Source organism: Peromyscus californicus, unplaced genomic scaffold (assembly GCF_007827085.1).
Source record: "Peromyscus californicus insignis strain IS unplaced genomic scaffold, ASM782708v3 Scaffold_6__1_contigs__length_162567912, whole genome shotgun sequence".
In the NCBI taxonomy this organism is placed as follows: Eukaryota; Metazoa; Chordata; class Mammalia; order Rodentia; family Cricetidae; genus Peromyscus; species Peromyscus californicus.
In genome coordinates, this window is record NW_026294584.1 from 109,418,570 (window position 1) to 109,439,341 (window position 20,772).

Genomic DNA, 20,772 nt, shown 5'->3' on the forward strand with positions numbered 1-20,772 from the left:
CAACTCCTCTCAGTAAGAAGAAAACCACAGAAAATGTCCACCTGGGTAGAACAAATTTTAGTGAGTACCTAGTTAGTGCATGTCAGGAAGTGTTTTAGGTGGTGGGATTAAGGCGAACAGAGGTGAGCTTCCTGTCTTCACAGGAGAGAGAGGAGGGCCCAAAAAGAACCAGAACTTGTAAAACTGTGACAGCACAGCAGGGAAAGGGACGCACTCGACTCAGGGTTACCATCCACGCTTCCAGTGGTGTCTGATAATAGCTCAGACTGGACTAGGAAAACCAATGCCATGCGCCTCTTCCCAGTTCCAGTTCTGCTACAAGCCAAGGTCTTCCCACGCCCACCAAGATCTGTGGAAGAGGCTGGCAAGAGAGCCCAGCGGGGAAAGGTGCTTGCTGCTAAGCCTGATGACCTAAGCTCGACCTCCAGGACCCACACAGGGGAAGCAGCAAACTCCCTTCCTCAAGCCGTCCTCCACAAGTATACCACGGCACACTTGTGCATGCATTACACACACACCAAATAATAAATAAACGTAATAACAATCTATTTTCTAAAAATCTTCAGAGAGAACACCAGGAGGAGGACATATAGAATGAACACAAGTCAATGAGAATCTCTTTGAAGTAACAATAAAAGCCAAGGGCCAGGAGAGATGCCAGGGCTGCGCTGCAGAGTTTGGTTCCCAGCACCTATTTCACTCAGGTGGGTTATTACTCCAATGGGATCCAACACCTCTAGCCTCTGCAGACACCTACACTCACATGTACATGCCCACACAAGGACATATATGCATAATTCAAATTTTAAAAAGGAGTCAAAAGCCAGGCACAGTGGTGCACACATGTAACCCCAGCATGCAGGAAGGTGAAGGCAGAAGACTTTCGTACAGCCTGGACTATACAGTGAGTTTAAAGGCAACAGAGCAACATAGTGAGATGTGTCTGAAAAAAGCAAAGAGAAGGCAGGCGATATGGTTCTGGGGGTAAACAGATTCACTGCACAAGCCTGAAACCCTGAGCTCAATTCCAGAAAAGACATAAAGGTGAAGAGTGGACCAGACTACAGTTATCCTCTGCCAGTATGTAGCATATGTAGGCTGTGGCATACACTTGTCCCCAGGTACACATCACACACACACACACACACACACACACACACACACACACTCACTCACACACACACACACACAAAATAAATAAACAAAATAAAATTTTAAAAGCAAAGAGAAAAAGGATTTTTAAAAAGGAGTTGATCTAGAAATAATCTGGGAGAAAGGAAGCAGATCAGACACTCACAGAAAAGGAAGAAACCAAGAAAGACACGGCAGTGCGATTTGAAATGAAGGGAAAATAGTCACAGAATTATTTTCAGAGCTGATGCCATATATTCCGACTCAACAACACGAGCACACAACATCAAAACAAACAAACGCAAAGGAAGGAACCTGCACCAGAACTATATTCAACTCTGCGGAGCCACAACCCCCGCCCTGTGGTGAGAAAGGTTTGGTGCCAATGTTTGAATTTTAAATTGGGTCTTATTTATTGTCTCCTACTCGCCTTAAGAAGACAGTGGAAGGGCAATTTCAGTTCCTGAGTAATTTGCAAAACCACAAATTCATCCACAAAGAAAAAAAAAATGAAAAAGCATGCCCTATAATATACTCGTTTGAGAAACTGCAATCAGACCATTTTAAAACTCAAGTCTGAGTTATTCATGGCCCAGAACTTCACAAGAGCAGTGGCTCCGAAGGGAGGCCATGGCTCTGGAGGGAAACATACCCACTTACACCTGGCATTGAGAAATTTAGGCCCACAGAGGGTGACTTTGCAAGACCTGCCACACCTTGTTCCAGAACAGAAGGTCATCTGTCCATCTTCTCCACTTCAGGCTCGACCCTAGGCCAGTACTTCACAAAACTCCCTCGAGGACCCCGTGCCCAAAGTTTCTGAGGCAGAAGCACTTTGGGAGGTAGAATTTACATTCCTGATGAGGACCCTGGTGAGCTTAGATCTGCTGGCTGGGGAACTCCAATTCCATACCCAGTGTCCCCAGAGTTAGGAGCAGAGGCTCTGGGTCGGCACTGGGCTAGGGCCCCCTCTACCACTGCTATGTCAGTAGGGCTCTCAGCCAAGTTACCCAACCTCTCTGAACCCAAGTTTCCAAGATCTGAGTCAAGCTCAGAGGATTAAAGAAGAGAATGCCCACAAAGTTCTAGGCTAGCCAACCTGACATACTCTTTCCATCTTCTTGGTTTACTCTGGTGCCAAGGTGTGAACCCAGGACTCACATGTACTAAACACACACTGGCCTGGCAAATTCCAATGTGAGAACTTAACAAAAACTAGTGACCTCCTATTCAACATTTCTGTAATTACTTTCTTTCCCTAAAATACTAGAATGATTAAAATTCAACATAGGTAAGATTAAAGACTAGCAAAAATAGAAAATAACCGGAACACTCATAGCAGTGAAATGTGCACCTAGAAGCAAAAGCAAAAACAAATGGGAAAAATACATACTAGAGAATAGTGTGCAGAAAAAAGAAAAAGGAGCCACAGAAGAAGGTACACACAGCATGAAATTTCCAAAACCACCTGGGTGAAAAAAGACACCATATTATATAATCAGTAGCAAATAATCTGAATATAAATCTATAATAAGAATGAGGAACCAGCACCCTTTGTTGGGAGTAGATTAACTGGAAAGAAATGTGAAGGGAATTTTCAGGTAATGGAAATGTTCTATATCTTCATTTGAGTGATAGGAACGTGAGGGGGTACATGTGCCAATCATGTGCCAAAATTCATCACAGTAGACACTTGGTATCTGACCTAAACTTCTATAACATATACACAAGTATCAAAACACTGCAGTGCACTAGACATGGCAGCAGACACTGCAGTCCCAGCACCGTGGACACTGACGGGAGAACCGTGCATTCAAGGCCGCCCTGGACCACCTGCCGGGGGAAAAAATGTGTATCGATGCCTGTGTGTATCCGCTTAAAAGTGTATGTAGGTTTTTTTTAAAGATCTGGATTCTGCTACAGGTGAATAACATGCACACAGACCCAACTAACATATGCACATTTATAATATTTTTTAGGCATGTTATGACCAACAACTGCACTCTACACTTGCCGTGAAGAAACTCCAGCCTAGTGGGTCCATTTAGTCTGGTTCCCAATCCACTCCCATGCCATATGCCATTTGCTATAGACTATTTTGGTTCTCAAGTCTCTCCGGAGAACTGCCATGCAACAGAAAGAGTACAATCTTCTCACACAAGACTGTGACATTTCCACACAGACAAGTACCCAGAGGGACTGTGTCCCTGTGAGGGGCTAACTGCAAACGGAAGCACCATAAAAATATCATGTCTTCCCACAGACCAACTTAGTCTACCTGATACGATAAAGACACAGTAACAAAGAAAGTCAGATACAATAAGCCCTATAATGTAAATCACTTTGGAAACATGAAAGGAAGACTGTTAAAATGGTTCCTAGGGCCTTCTTCACTGTACCGTCAACACTGGACAAGTAACTGTGCCTATGTAATTATCACATGCAACAGTATTCATAATGTAGTGGATTCCAAGCCACCCCTGGCCCATTACAAGGATGTTCAGAAGCATCAGCCCACTCTCCCTTGTGAACATTTCTGTTGGCAAAAGAAAGTCCTAGGGAAAGGACTAACACTTGGAGGCACTACAGTAACTGTCCAATCCACAGGCATCTTTCCCCAACTACACTGATGAAGCACACACACACTCACACACAGGGGGCGGGGGTTTGCTAAGCAGTGGAAGGACTCAGCTTCAGGCAGCTTTTTTGCCCACAAGTCTCAGGACCCATTAATCACCCCCCAGACATCCTACTGGATGAGAAATCTTTCTGCAAAGTGGCCCTGAACTCAAACCTAATGTTGTTCAATAAACGTCTAACACAGTATTTTCTCAATGGCTCTACCGAGTCATAATCACCCGGGGAACTGGCATTAAATTCCTAACTAGGATAGACTGCTTAAATTCAACACTCTTCCAACAATGATAGCTCACTTCTACTGAGCACCTACGGTGAACCAGCACCATGTTGCACACTTTCTGTTAGGAATTGTATGAGAAACTCGTAAGGACATACTCATCAGACAAGGCCAAGCAGCGAGATAAAGACATTCCACGGTTAGGTGTCAGCCCCTGGCTCCCAACACCACTGACAGGCCTGGCTACTAGGCTACCCACACACATACTGCACCCCTCCTCAGGTCATCTGGAAGAGGCTGGCTGCTGAGAGGAATGGTTCAGCCCAGCCTTTCCTTTGACACATTTCCTTCAGCGGCTGCCACCCTGACAGGAACATATGGCAACTTTTCACCACATTCAACTCTGCCACCTCCTCGGGTGCCTTCATCTGGGAGAACCTGCATCACAGCACTCGGGTGCAGTAGGGATCCCTTTAAGCACAGCAGTCATTCTCCGATGGCCAGAGAGAGGATCGGACCTCCGCTCATACCAAACAGAGTGACTAACCTACCACGGCCATGAGCCATTAAATGCATCGTTAAGGAAACCATTCCCATAATACATAATTCTTGGGGGAGGAATTTGCTTCCCCCTACCCCAGCATTCAGTCCCTAGAGGTCATCCCCCAAAGTCCCTCCTCCTCCTTGCTTAAGGTTTAACAGAAAAGGCTCATAAACTTTTAGTAGTCGTGTGACCTTGGGCAAGTCACTTACTTAAGGTCAGTCCCGGCTTACTTATTATAATACAGGACCTACAAAACAAGTCGATGGTATAGCACTGTTTGTGAATCAGAATGAGATAATGCAATTAAACCACTTTACAGAGAGGCTCTCACACAGTACGCTGACAATGAATTGTAACTATCAACAATCATCCTCAATAAGGACGACGGTGCAGGAGGAGGAGGAGGCGGCGGCTGGATAAACTTGGACTAGATTCGCGCCAAGAGCGAAACACCCCTTCCCCCACTGTATGTCTCCACAAGGAGGAGACACAGACGTCACCCCGCTGTAGGGTGAATGCAGCCTCCTCAGGCGGCGGGATTAAGAATCTCCAGGGGGTCATAACCCCGCCCACCTGGAGGGGCTGCAGGGTGAAGGCAATTTCGTGATGGAAGAGTTCCAATCAGCCACAAATAGACCCTCTCCTTCCACGACCCACTCTCCAGTTCTGGGAACCTAAGCAGTGACCAGAGAACGCCACCAGCTCCGAGAGCTTAGTCGCCGCATAAGAGACAAGGGGAAGCTTCCACCTTTGCCCTGCCTCAGTCTCCTAGCCGCCTCAAGGTGCAGATGAGGCTGCGCAGCTCTACCTAGGTGGCTGCGATGAGAAGTTGGCAAACCCGGCCTGGGAAGCATCTCCACTTTCCAGCGCAACCTCGGCCCCTGCCCGCGGCCACGCAGGTGGTCGCCAGCCCACAACCTCGCAACTTTGCGTGCCTCTGGCCCGGGCCTCAACTTTGGCTCTCGGCACTCGGAGCAAACGGCGCCCCCTCAGGCCTCCCCTCTTTTTCTGGGTGCGCCCCCCCAAGGCACGCCCCGTCTTACCTTGTCTGACGGCTCTGAAGGTGACGGCCTCCTTGCAACTGTCGATGACTCCCAGCACGTCATAGCGGGGCAAGCCGGACACCCGGACCCCCTGCACCTCCAACAGCAGCTCACCTTCGGCTAGCTTCGGGCCCTCGCCGCAGCCGGGAAGCACCGCCACCTCGGCTGCCGCCACCGCCCCCACGTACAGAAACTCCCCGTGCTCCGCGCCCCCCAGCACCGTCACTCCCAGCTCGCCCTGGGGTCCCCGCTTCACGGTGCACTCGTGAACGCGGCCAGTCCAGTGGTTCTTCTTCTGGATCACTTTCGACATGATGAGTTACGGCCCCTCCTCAAAAGGAAAAAAAAAAAAATCAAGTAAACTGCTGAAACGAGAGACAGGTGCCCCCACAGCACGAGCCCCCGGCGCGGCGGGCTCACGGGACAAGCATCTCTCCGAGCGCGGGAGCGAGCCACTCGATCCTCCTCGTCCGACTCACTCGCGCTCTCAAGCCATCATAAAACAAACTTTCCGGGCTCCGTCGAGAGCCCTGCACGGGCGCCCGCGAGCTTTGTTTGCATTCCGGTGCCTCCGGGTCCGCGTTCCGGCGCCGATCGCGCTCCCGGGACCAGAGTCCACTCCGGCGCCGCCCGGGCCCGCTCTCTAGCTCCGCGGCTTTTCTCCACACGCGCCGCGCCTGCTCCGCGCCGGCCGGCCGCTCCTCAGCGCGAGGGAAGCCCTTTCCAAGCTAGTTGCCGGGAGCCCTGGAGACGCGGCGGCGCGGGGAGGGGGTGAGGGGACGCGAGGGAAGTGGCCGCGGCCCCTTTAAGCAGATACAAAAGGCTCGGCTTGTTTTGTTACAGTTCATTCTACTCCGCTCGGCGGAGCGCGGCGGCCGGCTGGAGGGGAGACGCGCGCGCATGCGCCCGGTGGCCGCCCGCGGGCAGGCCCGCCCCACTCCTCCTCCTGGAAGGGAGAGATTCCAACGCGCCTCCCGCGGGGGTCCTAAGGCCGAACCGCCATTGACGCCGACTTGCTCCTCTCCCTGCACCCCTGGAATTCCTCCTTTCCCAGTGTTGTCCGCCCAGCCAGACCCTTTAGGGGAACGCGTGTGCGAGCCCCACTCCAGCTGTCTAACTTTTGGAACACAAGAGACTCCGGCTTTGGTGTTTGCAAATCGTTTCAAACAGGTGGGGGCTGGGAGACCAGTTCAGTGCCGGGCTCACTCCTGTGCCTTGTCGCCCTCGGCCGGTGCCTGGCCACGCCATCGCTCACGCGGCTCCGCTGCCTCCCGCCACATTCTCGCGCCTGCTCGCCGCCCAGGGGTTCAAGTCCACACGCGGAGCCTGGCTCTTGTCTCTGTGACCCTTAGGACCCGAACCAGCAGGTCACACACACACTCTGCATGCCTGTCTATGTCCATCAAACGCGCCTACACGTGCACTTCCACCCTTAAACTTTGGGGCCAACTTTTTAGGACAAGGAGAAAACTGCTGGCGATCGAGAAAAGCCAAAGCTAGCGTGGCCTTCAGCCTAAGAGATCTCGCTAGCCTCTCATTGTCCTTCCAGCAAAGGGGCAGCGGACAGACTTATTTGGATTCTGGAGGAGCCGAGAGACCTAAGGACTGCTTTTGGGAGTAAAGATCACCGCGGGGTGCGTGCGGGTCCTGCACCCGCGTAAGCGGGGCGGGGAATGGGGGGCGGGGACCATCTGGGAATTCGCCGCCCTGAGGCGGGGTGCGGTGATCTGGGCACTGGCCAGATTGGGACAGAAAGAACAGTCTCCAAACGCCAAGAGGCCGGCGCAGTAGTGGCCCAAGCAGTTTCTTTTACCTGTTAGTGATTTCCAACAAGTTCCTCTTTGGTCACAGAGTTGAGAATCTACTAGATAGAGGGAGGTAAGTTAGAGCCACTAAGAGGTGAAGATACCACTGAACTGGGTTGAGGAAAATCTGAAGTTCAGATTCCTCAAGCATCTTCGGTATGACATTCAGTAAACTGACCTCTCAGAGCTTCCACTTGCCAATCCAATGCTGGAGGAATACAGCAAACCCCCCCACCACCACCACCACCACCACCACACACACACACACACACACACACACACAGTTGTGAGGAATAATGCACGGGCACTGGAAACTTGCAAAGTAAATAGTTGTATAGTGGCATATATAAAACTTCACAGACTGAGAGTTGGGGTTGGGGGATAGGAGTCCTTACTGCTTTGGGTTGGAGTGCTGTGGGATGTTCTGTATGGCAAATGTGTTGCTAATTAGTCAATAAATAAAACACTGATTGGCCATTGGCTAGGCAGGAAGTGTAGGCGGGACAAGGAGGAGAATAAAGCTGCGAAGTGGAAGGCCATCCATTGTCAGCCTGACACAGAAACATTACTGTTAAACCATAATCTTTCTTTGTCCCTAAGATTTCATGATAGTATTAATAATCATAATATAAAATACGGTTTTTAAAAGTCCCACATCTTTAATTTTTTTAACATTTTAAAAGTTCAAGAGCTCTTAACAAATCCAGTTTCTTAATTGCAAAGTTAAATCTTCCCTGTAAAATCAAATCATTACAAATGAATACATCTCATTATTTCTTTACTGTTTTGTGTTGGACCATGTCTATAACTATCTTTTGCCTGGAATAAGATGGATTGAACACCTATTTTTTCTATTTTTGAGACTAGATCCAACTCATTCTGCAGCCCAGGAGGGCTTCAGACTCTTCCCTCTCCCTTCCTGCACCTCCTAAGTACTGGGATCACAGAAGGATGCATCAGGCCTGGACAACAGTGGATTGATTCCCTTAAGTGGTGTTGCTATGCAATACTAAAGGCCACAAATTTAGCATCTTAATCCCTATGTGTTTTTTTTTCACAGTCCCTGTGGGAGAATAAACATATGACACAATTCTCTGGAGTATGTACCCCAGGATGGCAAGGAACTCAGACATTTTGGGTTCCGGACATACTCCCAGTCAAGAATACTGGATTCCTAGTACTTCATGAGTTCTCAAGTGTGTGTCAAATGAATACTTTCTGCCAAGTGTACATTTTTAAATACTGTTTGAAATGCATTTCAAATTCACTGGTAGGCTTGACCTTGTGTTTTTTCTTATCACTTCATTTTCTGTTAAGACCTATTTGCCAAAAATACCCTTACCCACATAGAACAGGTGGTCCCTCACTTCCTGACTTCACTCTCATCCCCACCTGGAGCATTCCAAGGGATCTGCATGAGGCTTATGATTCCTCCCAGGACAACTGAAAAGGCAGACGACTTAGAATTTAGACCATTTCCCTTTTTCTGTTTTGTCTGGGTGGAGTTTGGTTTGGTTTTTGAGTCTTATTAGCTCTGGCTAACCTGAAACTTACTATATAGACCAGGCTAGCCTCAAACTGTCATAATTCCACCAGCCTCTGCCTCACATGTGCTGGAATTAAAGTTGTGCACCACCATACATGGTTGGGTTTGTTTTGTTTTGTTTGTTTTGTTTTTGTTTGGAGTTTTCAGCCTGAGGGTTTTATTTTATTTTGAGACAGTCTCATGTAGCCAAGGCTAGTCTTGGTGGGGAGGAAAGGGTTTATTTCAACTTACAACTCTCAAGTCACATTCCATTGCTGAGGGAAGTCAGAGCAAGAAATCAAACAGGACAAGAACCTGGAGGCAGGAGCTGATGCAGAAGCCACGTGGAAATGCTGCTTACTGGCTTGCTCCTTATGACTTGCTCAGCCTGGTTTCTTATACTGTCCAAGACCACCAGCCCAGGGGTGGCACTGCCCACAGTGAGCTCGGCTCTCCAACAACAATCAATCAAGAAGATGTACTACAGGGCAGCATGTTTTCATTGAGGTTCCCTCTTCCAATATGACTATCTTGTGTCAGGCTGACATGAAACTAGCCAGCACAATTGACCCCTTCTCAACTTGACACAGAAACACATTGTAGTTAAACTATAACCGTTCCTCTCATTCATCCCCAAGATCTCAATATCACAATATAAAACAGTCCAACTTTTAAAAGTCCCAGTCTTCACAAATTAAAACACTTTAAAAGTTGAGTCTCTTTAAAAACATTCAAAGTCTCTTTCAAAGTTCAAATTCTCTAAAATATCGGTAGCCTCTCTAAAATATCCCAAGTCTCTTCAATGTCTCTCAACTCTGGGCTCCTGTAAAAATCAAAATGAGTTAAAAAGCTCTTACTTCAAGGATGAAGAACCAGGGCACCGTTACAATCTGAACAAAGCAAAAAACTCCAACAGCACAAATAACTCTGATTTCTGGGACCCACCCAACAATCCTCTGGCCTCTACAGGGCTTTGGACAGCCATGCTTCTCCAGCTCTGCTATTCACCGTACACAGCTTGTTTCCTAGGCTCAGGCTGACTCCACTTCATACCTATAGCTGTCCTTGGTGGTTAGCCCATGGTATTAGCATCTCCAAAAAACGCTATGAACTCTATTGCCAACAGGGCTGCACCTTCACCAGTAACTTCTCCTTGGCTCTCTTCAGAGACTCTGATCCTACGGTGATGATGACAAGCTGCAATCTCTCTTCATGACCCCTTCGATCCTCAGGTTTTCACTGCTACTGAGGCTGCACACACATTCACGGAGTGTAGGCCTGGCCTCTTATGGCGCCAAGCCTCACCTGCTCTCCATGAATCCTTTATGCCTTCAAAGCCAGTAAAACCTGGGAGACTCTCTAACAATATCAAGTTCAGCTGCCAGTATGAGGTACCGCCTCAGCCACCTGCACCACAGCTTTTATGTGCTGACCCTGAGGAAATCCTTCCCGGAAGATTTCGATGATACCAGCAAAGCAAAGGTTTCACTTTGGTGGTTCTGATCTCTTCCAACTCTTCAGCTCCAGCTGACCAGAACCACAGATTCTTAATTCAAGATAGCACATAAAAAGCCCTGATAAAGCCTTTGATTCCCTCTGCAACGTCACAAGCCAGGCCTCCATTGTCTGCAGGGCTCTCAGCATTCTTATCTTCCCAGCTCCCACAGCACAGCCCACCGAGCTCTGAATACTCAATGGTTTTTCCAGGCCAAAGTTCAAATGCTACCAAAATCGTTCCCAAGACTCATGTCACGTCTGTCATAGTAACACCCCCATGACCTGGTACGAATTTCTGTCTTAGGGTTTCTATTGTTGTGACAAAATACCATGATCAAAAGCCACATGAGGAACAAAGGGTTTATTTCCGATTATAACTCTCAAGTCACACTCCAAGGCTCAGGGAAGTCAGGACAAGAACACAAACAGGACAGAAACTTGGAGGCAACAGCTGATGCAGAAGCCATGCAGGCACGCTGCTTACTGGCTTGCTCCTACGGATTGCTCAGCCTGGTTTCTTATAGCATCCAAGACCACCAGCCCAGGGGTGGCACTGCCCACAATGCAATTGGCCCTCCCACATCAATCATCAATCAAGAAAATGTACTACAGGCTTGCCTACAAGCCATCTGGTGAGAGTATTTTTTCACTGGGGTTCCCTTTTCCAAAATCGCTCTTGCTTCTGTAAGGTTGACGTAAAACTAGAAGCACAAGTAGGAACCTTCGTTGAATGGATGTTTGAATGAATGAATGGCCATAGTGTGTTGTTGAATGGCTATATGAATGGCCATAGTGTGACATTAAATTATATGATGTACATGCTAAAGACAATTTAGACTTGATGGCTAAAACCAAGATACTTAAAGATTGTTTTGTTGTTGTTGTTATTGTTGTTTTGAGACAGGGTTCTCTGTGTAGCCCTGTTTGTCATGGAACTTGCTCTGTAGACCAGGCTGACTTAAAACTCACAGAGATCCACCTGCCTCTATCTCCTGAGGGCTGAGTGCTGTGGGATGTTCTGTATGGCAAATGTGTTGCTGATTGGTCAATAAATAAAACACTGATTGGCCATTGGCTAGGCAGGAAGTATAGGCGGGACAAGGAGGAGAATAAAGCTGGGAAGTGGAAGGCTGAGTCAGAGAGACACTGCCAGCCGCCATGATGAGAAACAGCCTGTGAAGATGCCGGTAAGCCACGAGCCACGTGGTAAGGTATAGATTAATAGAAATGGGTTAATTTAAGCTATAAGAACAGTTAGCAAGAAGCCTGCCACGGCCATACAGTTTGTAAGCAATATAAGTGTCTGTGTTTACTTGGTTGGGTCTGAGTGGCTGTGAGACTGGCGGGTGACAAAGATTTGTTCTGACTGTGGGCCAGGCAGGAAAACTCTAGCTACAGCTGAGACTAAAAGCATGCACTACTCCCGCCTGACTAAAGATTGTTTTCTAAGAAGGGCTGATAGCTGCCACATTTTAAAGTATATTTTCCTTAAACAGATATAAAGAAAGGGCTCTAACATCTTAATGTTTCTTACTTTTGCCAGGAATTTGGCAATGCATTCTACTGCAAAGAATGATGCTACAAATCCATGACTTTGAAGCTAACTATGTATGCCAGGACAGTTATGTGTGTTGTTATATTTATTATAGCAACCAAGTGACGTGGAAATGACCAGAAACGGCCTCAATTTGACCCTTAAGTAAAGTGAGGGTAGGAATTGAACAAACTTGCCCAAGAGTTTTGAAGTAACAAAAAAAGCCAGGTGTTAATCTAGAGGTAAACCCAAAGACCATGTGCATAGAACACTTGGGTATGAGACTATCGATGCAGCCATTGAAGATATTAGGCAAAGCTTTGGTGGAAGGGCCCCTTGAATCTGCCAAACAGTGTGTATAGGTTAATTTAGTTTTCCCGTCTCTTCCTATCTGTTTGAAGGAATACAGTGTTCTACTTTGGGGTGTGCCTTTGAGCCATCTGAAGATCGTGTACTTCACAGGAATGTAGGTAGGATAGACTTGCAAACATTTCTGCAGAACATAGGGACCTCAGAGCTAAATGCAGTGCAGGTGAGGTACAATGCTTTCTTACACCGTTGACACATAAATTTCCAACCCTTCACTTTTGGTTCTTTTTCCTTTCTCTCTCTCTCTCTCTCTCTCTCTCTCTCTCTCTCTCTCTCTCTCTCTCTCTCCTTCCCTCCCTCCCTTCCTTCCTTCCTTTTTTTTTCTTTTTTAAGACAGGATCTCACTATATATCCCTGGCTGGTCTGGAACTCTCAGTGTAGACCAGGCTGATCTCAGAGTTCTACCTGATTCTGCATCATGGCTACTGGGATAAAAGCTAGGTACCACAGGGCTCAGTCTCCTCTTTATTTTAAAGTTTTTTTTTAAATGTGTATATGTATATGCCTACATGAGTTTATGTGTACCATATGCATGCATGTACACATGGGGCCAGAAGAGGGAATTTGAGCCCCTGGAATGGTAGTTACAGGGATTTATGAGACAGCAGTGTGAGTGCTGAGAATCAAACCCAGGTCCTCTGCAAGAGCAGCAGGGACTCTTAACTGCAGAGCCATCTCTCCAGCCCCAACCATGAACTCTTCTTTTGGTTTGGTTTGGTTTTGGTTCTTTAGTTTGGGGGGGTGGTTATTTGTTTGGCAGGCTTTTGGGGGTTTTTTGGTTGGTTGGTTGGTTGGTTTAGTTTGATTTTTCAAGACAGGGTTTCTCTGTGTTACAGCTCTGGCTGTCTTGAACTCACTCTGTAGACCAGGCTGGTCTTGAACTCACAGAGATCCGCCTGCCTCTGCCTCCAGAGTGCTGGGATTAAAGGTGTGTGCCACCACCACCCATCTTGTTTTGGTGTTTTTGAGGCAGGGTTTCTCCATGTAGCCCTGGCTGTCCTGGAACTTGCCTTGTAAACTAGTCTGGCCTCAAACTCCGATCCCCTTGCATCTGTCTCCTAAGTGCTGAGATTGAAGGCATGTGCCACCATACCCAGCTACCAATGATGAGCTCTTAATAAGACAGACTAGAATTGAATAAGAAGTAAGCTGTAACAATAGACTCTCCACAAATTCAGATCTGACTTTTATATAGCTCTTTATACTATAAGGAAGAACAAAACCATAAACAAGAAGGGTTCGTTTCTTCTGCTCCTCCCAAATTTGTTTCTTTCCAAAGTCTTGAAGCTATGAAGAAAGATAGTCACACTAACAGTCTGTGCTGGGAGGAGAGGACCTCAATTGAGGAATTTTCTCCATTAGGTTGGCCTGTGGGCATGCGGGCATTCCCTTAATTGCCCATTGATGTAGGAGGACCCGGCCCACTAGGGGCGGGGCCATCAGTGGCGAGTAGACCTGGGTTGTATAAGAAAGATAGCTGAGCAAACCAGAAAAAAGAAGCCACGAAGCAGCTTTCTTCCATCATCTCTGCTTCAGTTCCTGCCTCCAGGTTGAATTCCTGCTGTTTGGAAGGAGTATTCTCAATGTCGCACAAAGTGAAAATAATCTAACAAAGCAATTTCTTTTTGCCCAAAGGATGCGCCATGACCCAAACCAGACTAACCAGGACACAGTGGATAAGAAGTTCACTTAGATCTTATTCTAACATAAGGTGACAGTGTCTGGAGGGCCGTTTTAGGGGTGTACAGAGCTTGGGCAGACAAGCAAATACACGTAAGTTTCAAGACAGGGAAAGTTTATGGGATGTTTGCCATTGGTGGGCTAGCGACCTTTGACAGAAAGAAACATTTCTCATGATTCCCCCTCTTTCTTATACATTTTCACTTTTTTTTCTTCAAGGTCAACCAGGGTATGCTAACTCTCTGTACTCTCTAGTAATAAATCATTGTTATGATAAATTACTGGGGAGTGTTTGGTGACAGCAGCCTTGAGGAGGCTCTGGACAAGGCTCCTAACACAGAAACTAACTCTTTCTCCTAGTCAACATAGCTGAAGGTGAGCCCACCTTCCTAGGGAAAGGCCATTGGCCAGGAGACTGCCCAGGCTCCACTGGAATGCTGGGCCTCCATCCAAGCCAAAGGGTCTGTTCTCTTGACCAAAAGATCTCTCCGAATAGGCCTTACCACTGCTGTAACATTCCTGAGAACGAACGTCTGAGAGTCATTTGCAAACCAGATCAGAAACCAGAGCCTCTGAAACACTTTTGGCATCTCAGGCCTTTGGCAAGGATGAGGCTACCAAGGGGCCCAAGGACATTTCTGGCTTTTAGCTAAGACAGAAGCTGGGTATTTTTCTTTTATTTCTGGGGTCTTTTACCCTAAACTGCCTAGATAATTTTTGGCCTCCTCCTTTCATCATCCCCTCTCCAAAGAGGTTACCCTAACTGCCGTATGGAATTGGGGTTAGGACTGATCTGGCTTATTCCAATTGAGTAGGGGTATCAGATATGGCAGCGAGGGTATCTCTCAACTAGATCTATTTAAAGAACCCCCTCAAAGTGCACCCATGGTTCCATTTATATAATGGACAGATATGGGAAGGAAAGAAAGTACTTGACCGATGCCTGGGAGGAGATGTGAGGGGAAATAAAGGCAGGAGCTATTAGCATTACAAGTCCTAGGCAGAGAACCAGAAAAGGTCAGAACAGAGGATATTTTTTTAAATCTCCAAATCAAAGTCCATTAGCATTTCTTGATGGGCTCACCAGAGCATCCGTCAATTGGTCTCCTCCTCATTTTTCATTGGCCTCTCAGGCTGCTCTCCAGAATGCTGAAACCGGGATCTGCTCTCAGCACCCCTTGATAGCTGTTGGAGTGGTTAGAACCAGCCTGAGATCCCTCCCAGATGGGTTCTAGAGATGGAGTGAAAAGGAGTTTAGTCATCATTAACTTTTAGGTTAGAATAATAGTAGGCTTGTCTCTCGTGGCTATAGGTAGGTGTTGCGGTGAGTCTAGGTAGGAAATTTGATCTGGGCAGCATTTTCTTTTGAAGAAGAAAGTCCTTTGTGAAAAATAGTTGTTAAAGTTAACATCTCATATGGATTTAAGTTTAATGTCTAGGGAATGCAAGTCTTTGGACTGTAAAAGAAATGCACCAATCATTTTAGTCTTTGGTTATACTTCCAAAGTATGGGTGTTTAAGACCATACAGATAGCCAACATTAATCATTTTCTTTTTTTGATCCTAATCAATTGAGGATCTGGTCCTTAGGGGTCATTTGGACTTGAGAAGAACCTCTAGCTCCTCAAATCTTCCTGTGAATTGAAAGAAAATGGCCCCTATAGGCTCTTAGGGAGTGACACTATTAGAAGGTGTAACCTTGTTGGAGTAGGTATGGCCTTATTGGAGGAAGTGCATCACTAGGGGTAGGGTTTGAGGTCTCAGAAACTCAAGCCAGGCCTAGTGTCTCACTGTCTCTTCCTGCTGCCTGCCAATCCAGAGGTAGAACTCTCAGCTACCTCTCCAGCAGCATATCTGCCTGCATGCCACCATGATTCTACCATGATGATAATGGACTAAACCTTTGAACTGTAAGCCATCCCCAATTTAATGCTTTTCTTTGCAAGAGTTGCTGTGGTCATGATGTTTCTTCACAGCAATAAATCCCTAACTAAGACACTTTTTTTTTTTAACCAGTTTTTCATCTATGTGAGGATAAGTCAAAGCTTTGCTCAACCGTGCCTTTGTTGGAAACACTGAAGAAATATTTCCTGTGTTGGCCCTCCTATTCATTGACTGGTTAGAATAGACTGGGTCTCCATGGCCTCCCTAAGCAAAAGAATAGGTGAGTCCCTACAGTTATAGGTGTTTCAAGAGCTGCCCACAGTCTGGACCTAGGTGACATTGGACAAGAGGCAAAATACTGTCCTTTTTAATCCTTCTGACCACATGAGTGTAGGACTCCAAGTATGGTTACTGAACACAGAGAATGTCAGTTACACCAGTCTGGTACCTGTGGAGGCCCACAAAGGTACTAGTGAGATCTGAGCATGCTTTACCCAGCAGGGCTGCATTAGAGGATTGCTTGACCACATGCATGGTTACCAGGTGTTTGGAAGGGTCTGCACTTGGATGTGAGGTATGCTTTGATCTAGCAAGGGGAGATCTTTTGCCCTGCCCCTTGGCATTCCTTATAAAGCCCTTTAGATAAGACAGAAGGAGACAGTGGATAAGAATCTAGGCCCTCTTGAGGCTATCCTGTGTTTCTGTCTGTATCTCTCTGTGAGGATTCTGCCGCCACTCCAGCTGCATGGCTACACATGCGCAGTTCAGCAGCTGAGTAAGGGGTCTTGCATCTTACATCGTCATCAGTGCCCACTGGTGATTACGTGCATGCTGCGTGGTCACGCAATTAGTGCATGCATAGTGTAGCTCCATAAGCCCACCTGCACATGTTCACAGGAACCCTTATAAAAGCCAGACACAGACTCCTTCCCACCTCTGTTCTCCCCTGCCCCACCCCACTCTGTTCTCTGCACGTGCTTCTTCTTCCCCAGGCCTGGTTCTTTTGTTATCCCCAACCCAATAAAGCTCTGATACTGGGTTTTGTCATGGCTCGTGCCTCATGACCTTTCCGCACAGTAACCAGCGCCGCTTATCATTTTTAAAAAACAACACTCTCCCTTCTATCCTTTTATCTAAATATTTCTCACTTCTCTGTCCTCAAAAGTATCCTGGGGAAAAAGTGGGAGTGGGTCTCCCACAGGTACCTTTAACTACTGTGCAATATTTGGATAAAGCTGAGGCCAAAAAGCCTACACATTTTAAAATAAACTTTGATTACACATATATTTTTGTTCTTTAAGCCAGTCCTTGTAATTGTTATGAAAAACAGACCAGTAACTCCATTAATAGAAGTGAACTTTGACCTTAGAAATTTCAATATATACATAAAGTCTTTCATATACCTTAGGTAACTTAATCAGGCCTTTATAAGTTGCTTAAGCTTTCAAGCTTTCTTTTTCATTCTGGAAAAACATCCACCCTTCTTAATCTTTATAGGAAAGTCCTGCTTTAATGAAATATTTCCATTTTTACATCATTCTGTTTTCTTCTACTTCCTGGTTTTCTTTCTTTTTTTTTTTTTTTTTTTTTTTTTTTTTTTTTTTGGTTTTTCGAGACAGGGTTTCTCTGTGTAGCTTTGCGCCTTTCCTGGGACTCACTTGGTAGTCCAGGCTGGCCTCGAACTCACAGAGATCCGCCTGGCTCTGCCTCCCGAGTGCTGGGATTAAAGGCGTGCGCCACCACCGCCCGGCTGTGGTTTTCTTTCTTAATACCATGAGAATTTCCTCCTGGGAGAGTGGAGGTGCAGATGACTTGACTATGTCTGTCTAGTTCCTCTTTTTTTTTGAGACAGGGTTTCTCTGTGTAGCCCCGGCTGTCCTAGAATTTGCTCTGTAGACCAGACTAGCCTCAAACTCTCAGGGATCTGCCTGCCTCTGCCTCCTGAGTGCTAGGATTAAAGATGTATGCCACCACTCGGTTCTATAACCTTCTAAAGTCCTAATGGTAAACAAAAGTTTTATTTTATCTGAGTTCACTGTGGAGAACCAATAAGTTTCTTGAGCTTACTTACAAAGAATGGGTGGGGGGCTACTGAAAAGAATGTGGGTGACCTGAAAGCGGCCACATTGGAAAGTCAAACTGTATGGATGGTGGCTTTCCCAAAAATGCATATATGTAACCCCCTCTCCTTAGTCTTCCCAAGCCTCTATACTCCAGGTCCTCCTCAAGACCCCAAGACCACATACAAGTGAGGCAGAATCATACACACTTGACTAGATACTCCGGTGAGGCTCCAATTACCCAGACCACCCCTCTTTCTATGAAGAAACATCAACAAACTTAACTCTGATGATCCTTTTTCTTTTTCTTTCTTTCTTTTTTTTTTTTTTTTTTTTTTTGAGACAGGGTCTCTCTGTGTAACAGCCCTGGCTATCCTGAAACTCACTTTATAGACCAGGTTGACCTCAAACTCACAGAGATCTGCCCGCCTCTGCCTCCTGAGTGCTGGAATTAAAGGCACGCTCCCCCATCAGCCTCTGCTGATCATTTATAAGCAGGCACAGCTGATCTTCTGAAGAAGGCAGTTGTTTGACTTAGAGGATGGTGCTAGGTAACAACCACCTCATTAAATGAAAGCTGAACCCAAACTATATGTAATAATAAACTAATATTACCTATACATACAGTTAAAGTATGGGGTTTTGTAAGTTCCTGGGTAAATCTTACATAAAACATAAGATACGCCAGGCGGGGATGGCGCGCACCTTTAATCCCAGCACTCGGGAGGCAGAGGCAGGCGGTTCTCTAAGTTCGAGGCCAGCCTGGTCTACAGAGTGAGATCCAAGACAGGTACCAAAACTACCTGAAGAAACCCTGTCTCAAAAAAAAAAAAAAAGAAAACATAAGATACCCAAAAGTCTTTGAGGGGAAGGCTGGAAAGATGGCCTAGCAGTTAAGGCCACTTGTTGCCCTTGCAGGTTCCCAGCACCAACACTGGCTCACAACCATCTCTAACTCCAGTTCTGGTGGACCTGACAAGCTCTTCTGTCTTCCACAGATACCATGAATGCACATGGTGCACAAAATACCTATATACATACAAGTACTCAGACACACAAAATAAATAGATCTAAATACATAAAGTTTTTGTGGTATGTACAGTCCACAGAATGATCCACCATTGCCATGCTTTTGGCTTTGAGTGAGTACAAGTAGCAAATAGAGAAAAACAGCAACACACAGTAAAACACCATCAAACTGAACAGCTAACAAATTCAGCTCAGGAAGTGCTGTTAAAACTATGACCCTGGAGTTACTATTGTGGGATGATGATGATGATGATGATGATGATTTATTGAGCAGACAGCCCTCTCTGTCCCCTCTGCAGACTGTAACAGTCTTTTTCTTCACTTATTTTTCATTTACTACCTCTAATCTAGAGATTACAGAACACAGAAAACAATAACATCTAAAAGACCCTATAAAGGCGGGCATCAGCCTGCTCTTTTTTCTTAGCCTGTCTATGTCATTTGTAGCTGGAAATTAAAAACAAAAGCAAGAGTACCCAAGGCTCAGAGGTGCAGGAACAAAAGCAGACAGCAAGCATGGACCAAAGGAGACTTGAGAAGGGAAAGAAGATTCTATGTGTCGGAGAAAAACGGCCACGGAGATGCTGAGCAGAAAAATCAGGTGTTAAGACCAGCAGAGCCTGCACCTCCAGCCTCCCACCCAAGCAGGTGGTTCCCTTTTCCCCTCCAGCTCTTGCAGCTGCCCACTGGCAGCAGCTTGTCTAGCACCTGGCAATCTTGTGGCTCTATGCTTTCCCAAGTTTGCTCTTGGCTGTTGCAGATTCGTCTGAGTAGTCCCGATCTAACCATCTCAAAGTGTCAGCTCTCATAGGTAGCTGACTAGTGTTGGAGGCACCGAGATGATATCATTGGAAAAAAAGGTATTGCAGAGCATTATTTTAAGGTGTGTTACTTTTGTTTATGTTGCATTTGTTTAACTCTGTGAAGCTGTGTTACTGTGTCTGTCTAAAATGCCTGATGGTCTAATAAAGAGCTGAACAGCCAATAGTGAGGAAGGAGAAAGGATGGGCGGGGCTGGCAGGCAGAGAGGATAAATAGAAGGAGAAATCTGGGGGGAGGGAGAAGAAAAGAGAGGAGGAGTGGGAAGGAGGAGAAGCCAGAGAAGGAGAGGAGGATTCCGGGGGGCCAGCCACCCAGCTACACAACCAGCAGCAGAGTAAGAAAGGTATCACAAAAGTAGAGAAAGGTAAAAGCCCAGAGGCCAAAGACAGACAATTTAAAGTTAAGAAAAGCTGGCTAGCAACAAGCCAAGCTAAGGCCAGTCATTTATAATTAAGAATAAGCCTCCATGTGTGATTTATTTGGGAGCTGGGTGGTGGGCCCCTCAAAAGAGTTAAAATAAACAACAACAAAAAAGGATAAAAAACAAAAAAGAAAAACTACCATAGAGGTCTGGTATTACTGCCCGAGTTTGACATAAAATTCCATCAACTTTATCACCTGGCATTGTTGGAGTCTCCTCTGCATCTCCCATTTCCATGATCCCATCAGGCATCCAGGGAGGTAAAAACCCAAAGAGAAAAGAGTTGGGATGTGGGACTGAATGCCTGTGGTATAGGAAATTTTAGGGGTTTGGTGATCCGTACTACTGAGAAGTTTTAGGGTTGCATGAACCAAGATGGCAATGACGTCATATGGCCCTTATCTTCTTGATGATATCATTAGTAAAAGATGGCAAGTGTGGTGGTTTGGCAGAAAATGGCCCCCAAACAGAGAGGCACTCTTAAGAGGTGTGGCCTTGTTGGAAGAAGTATGTCACTGTGGGGACAGGCTTTAAGGTCTCTTTTACTCAAGCTTCCCTTAGTGTGACTGTC

General features: G+C 46.3%; 1 protein-coding gene across 30 annotated transcripts in view; it reads right to left on the reverse strand.

Annotated features, from left to right (window-relative positions):
• Window positions 1-6,462, reverse strand: part of Magi1 (membrane associated guanylate kinase, WW and PDZ domain containing 1) — a 656,033-nt gene extending 649,571 nt beyond the window's left edge. For 16 of the 30 annotated variants that reach the window (XM_052721668.1, XM_052721670.1, XM_052721662.1 and 13 more), the window contains exon 1: window positions 5,576-6,461. In XM_052721668.1, the coding sequence (XP_052577628.1) occupies window positions 5,576-5,888 (313 nt within the window). In that variant the 5' untranslated portion in view covers window positions 5,889-6,461. Of the gene's footprint in view, window positions 1-5,575 lie in introns of all 30 variants that reach the window. The other 14 variants (XM_052721669.1, XM_052721667.1, XM_052721691.1 and 11 more) reach the window with 3 other exon arrangements.
• Between the last annotated feature and the right edge of the window lie 14,310 nt (window positions 6,463-20,772).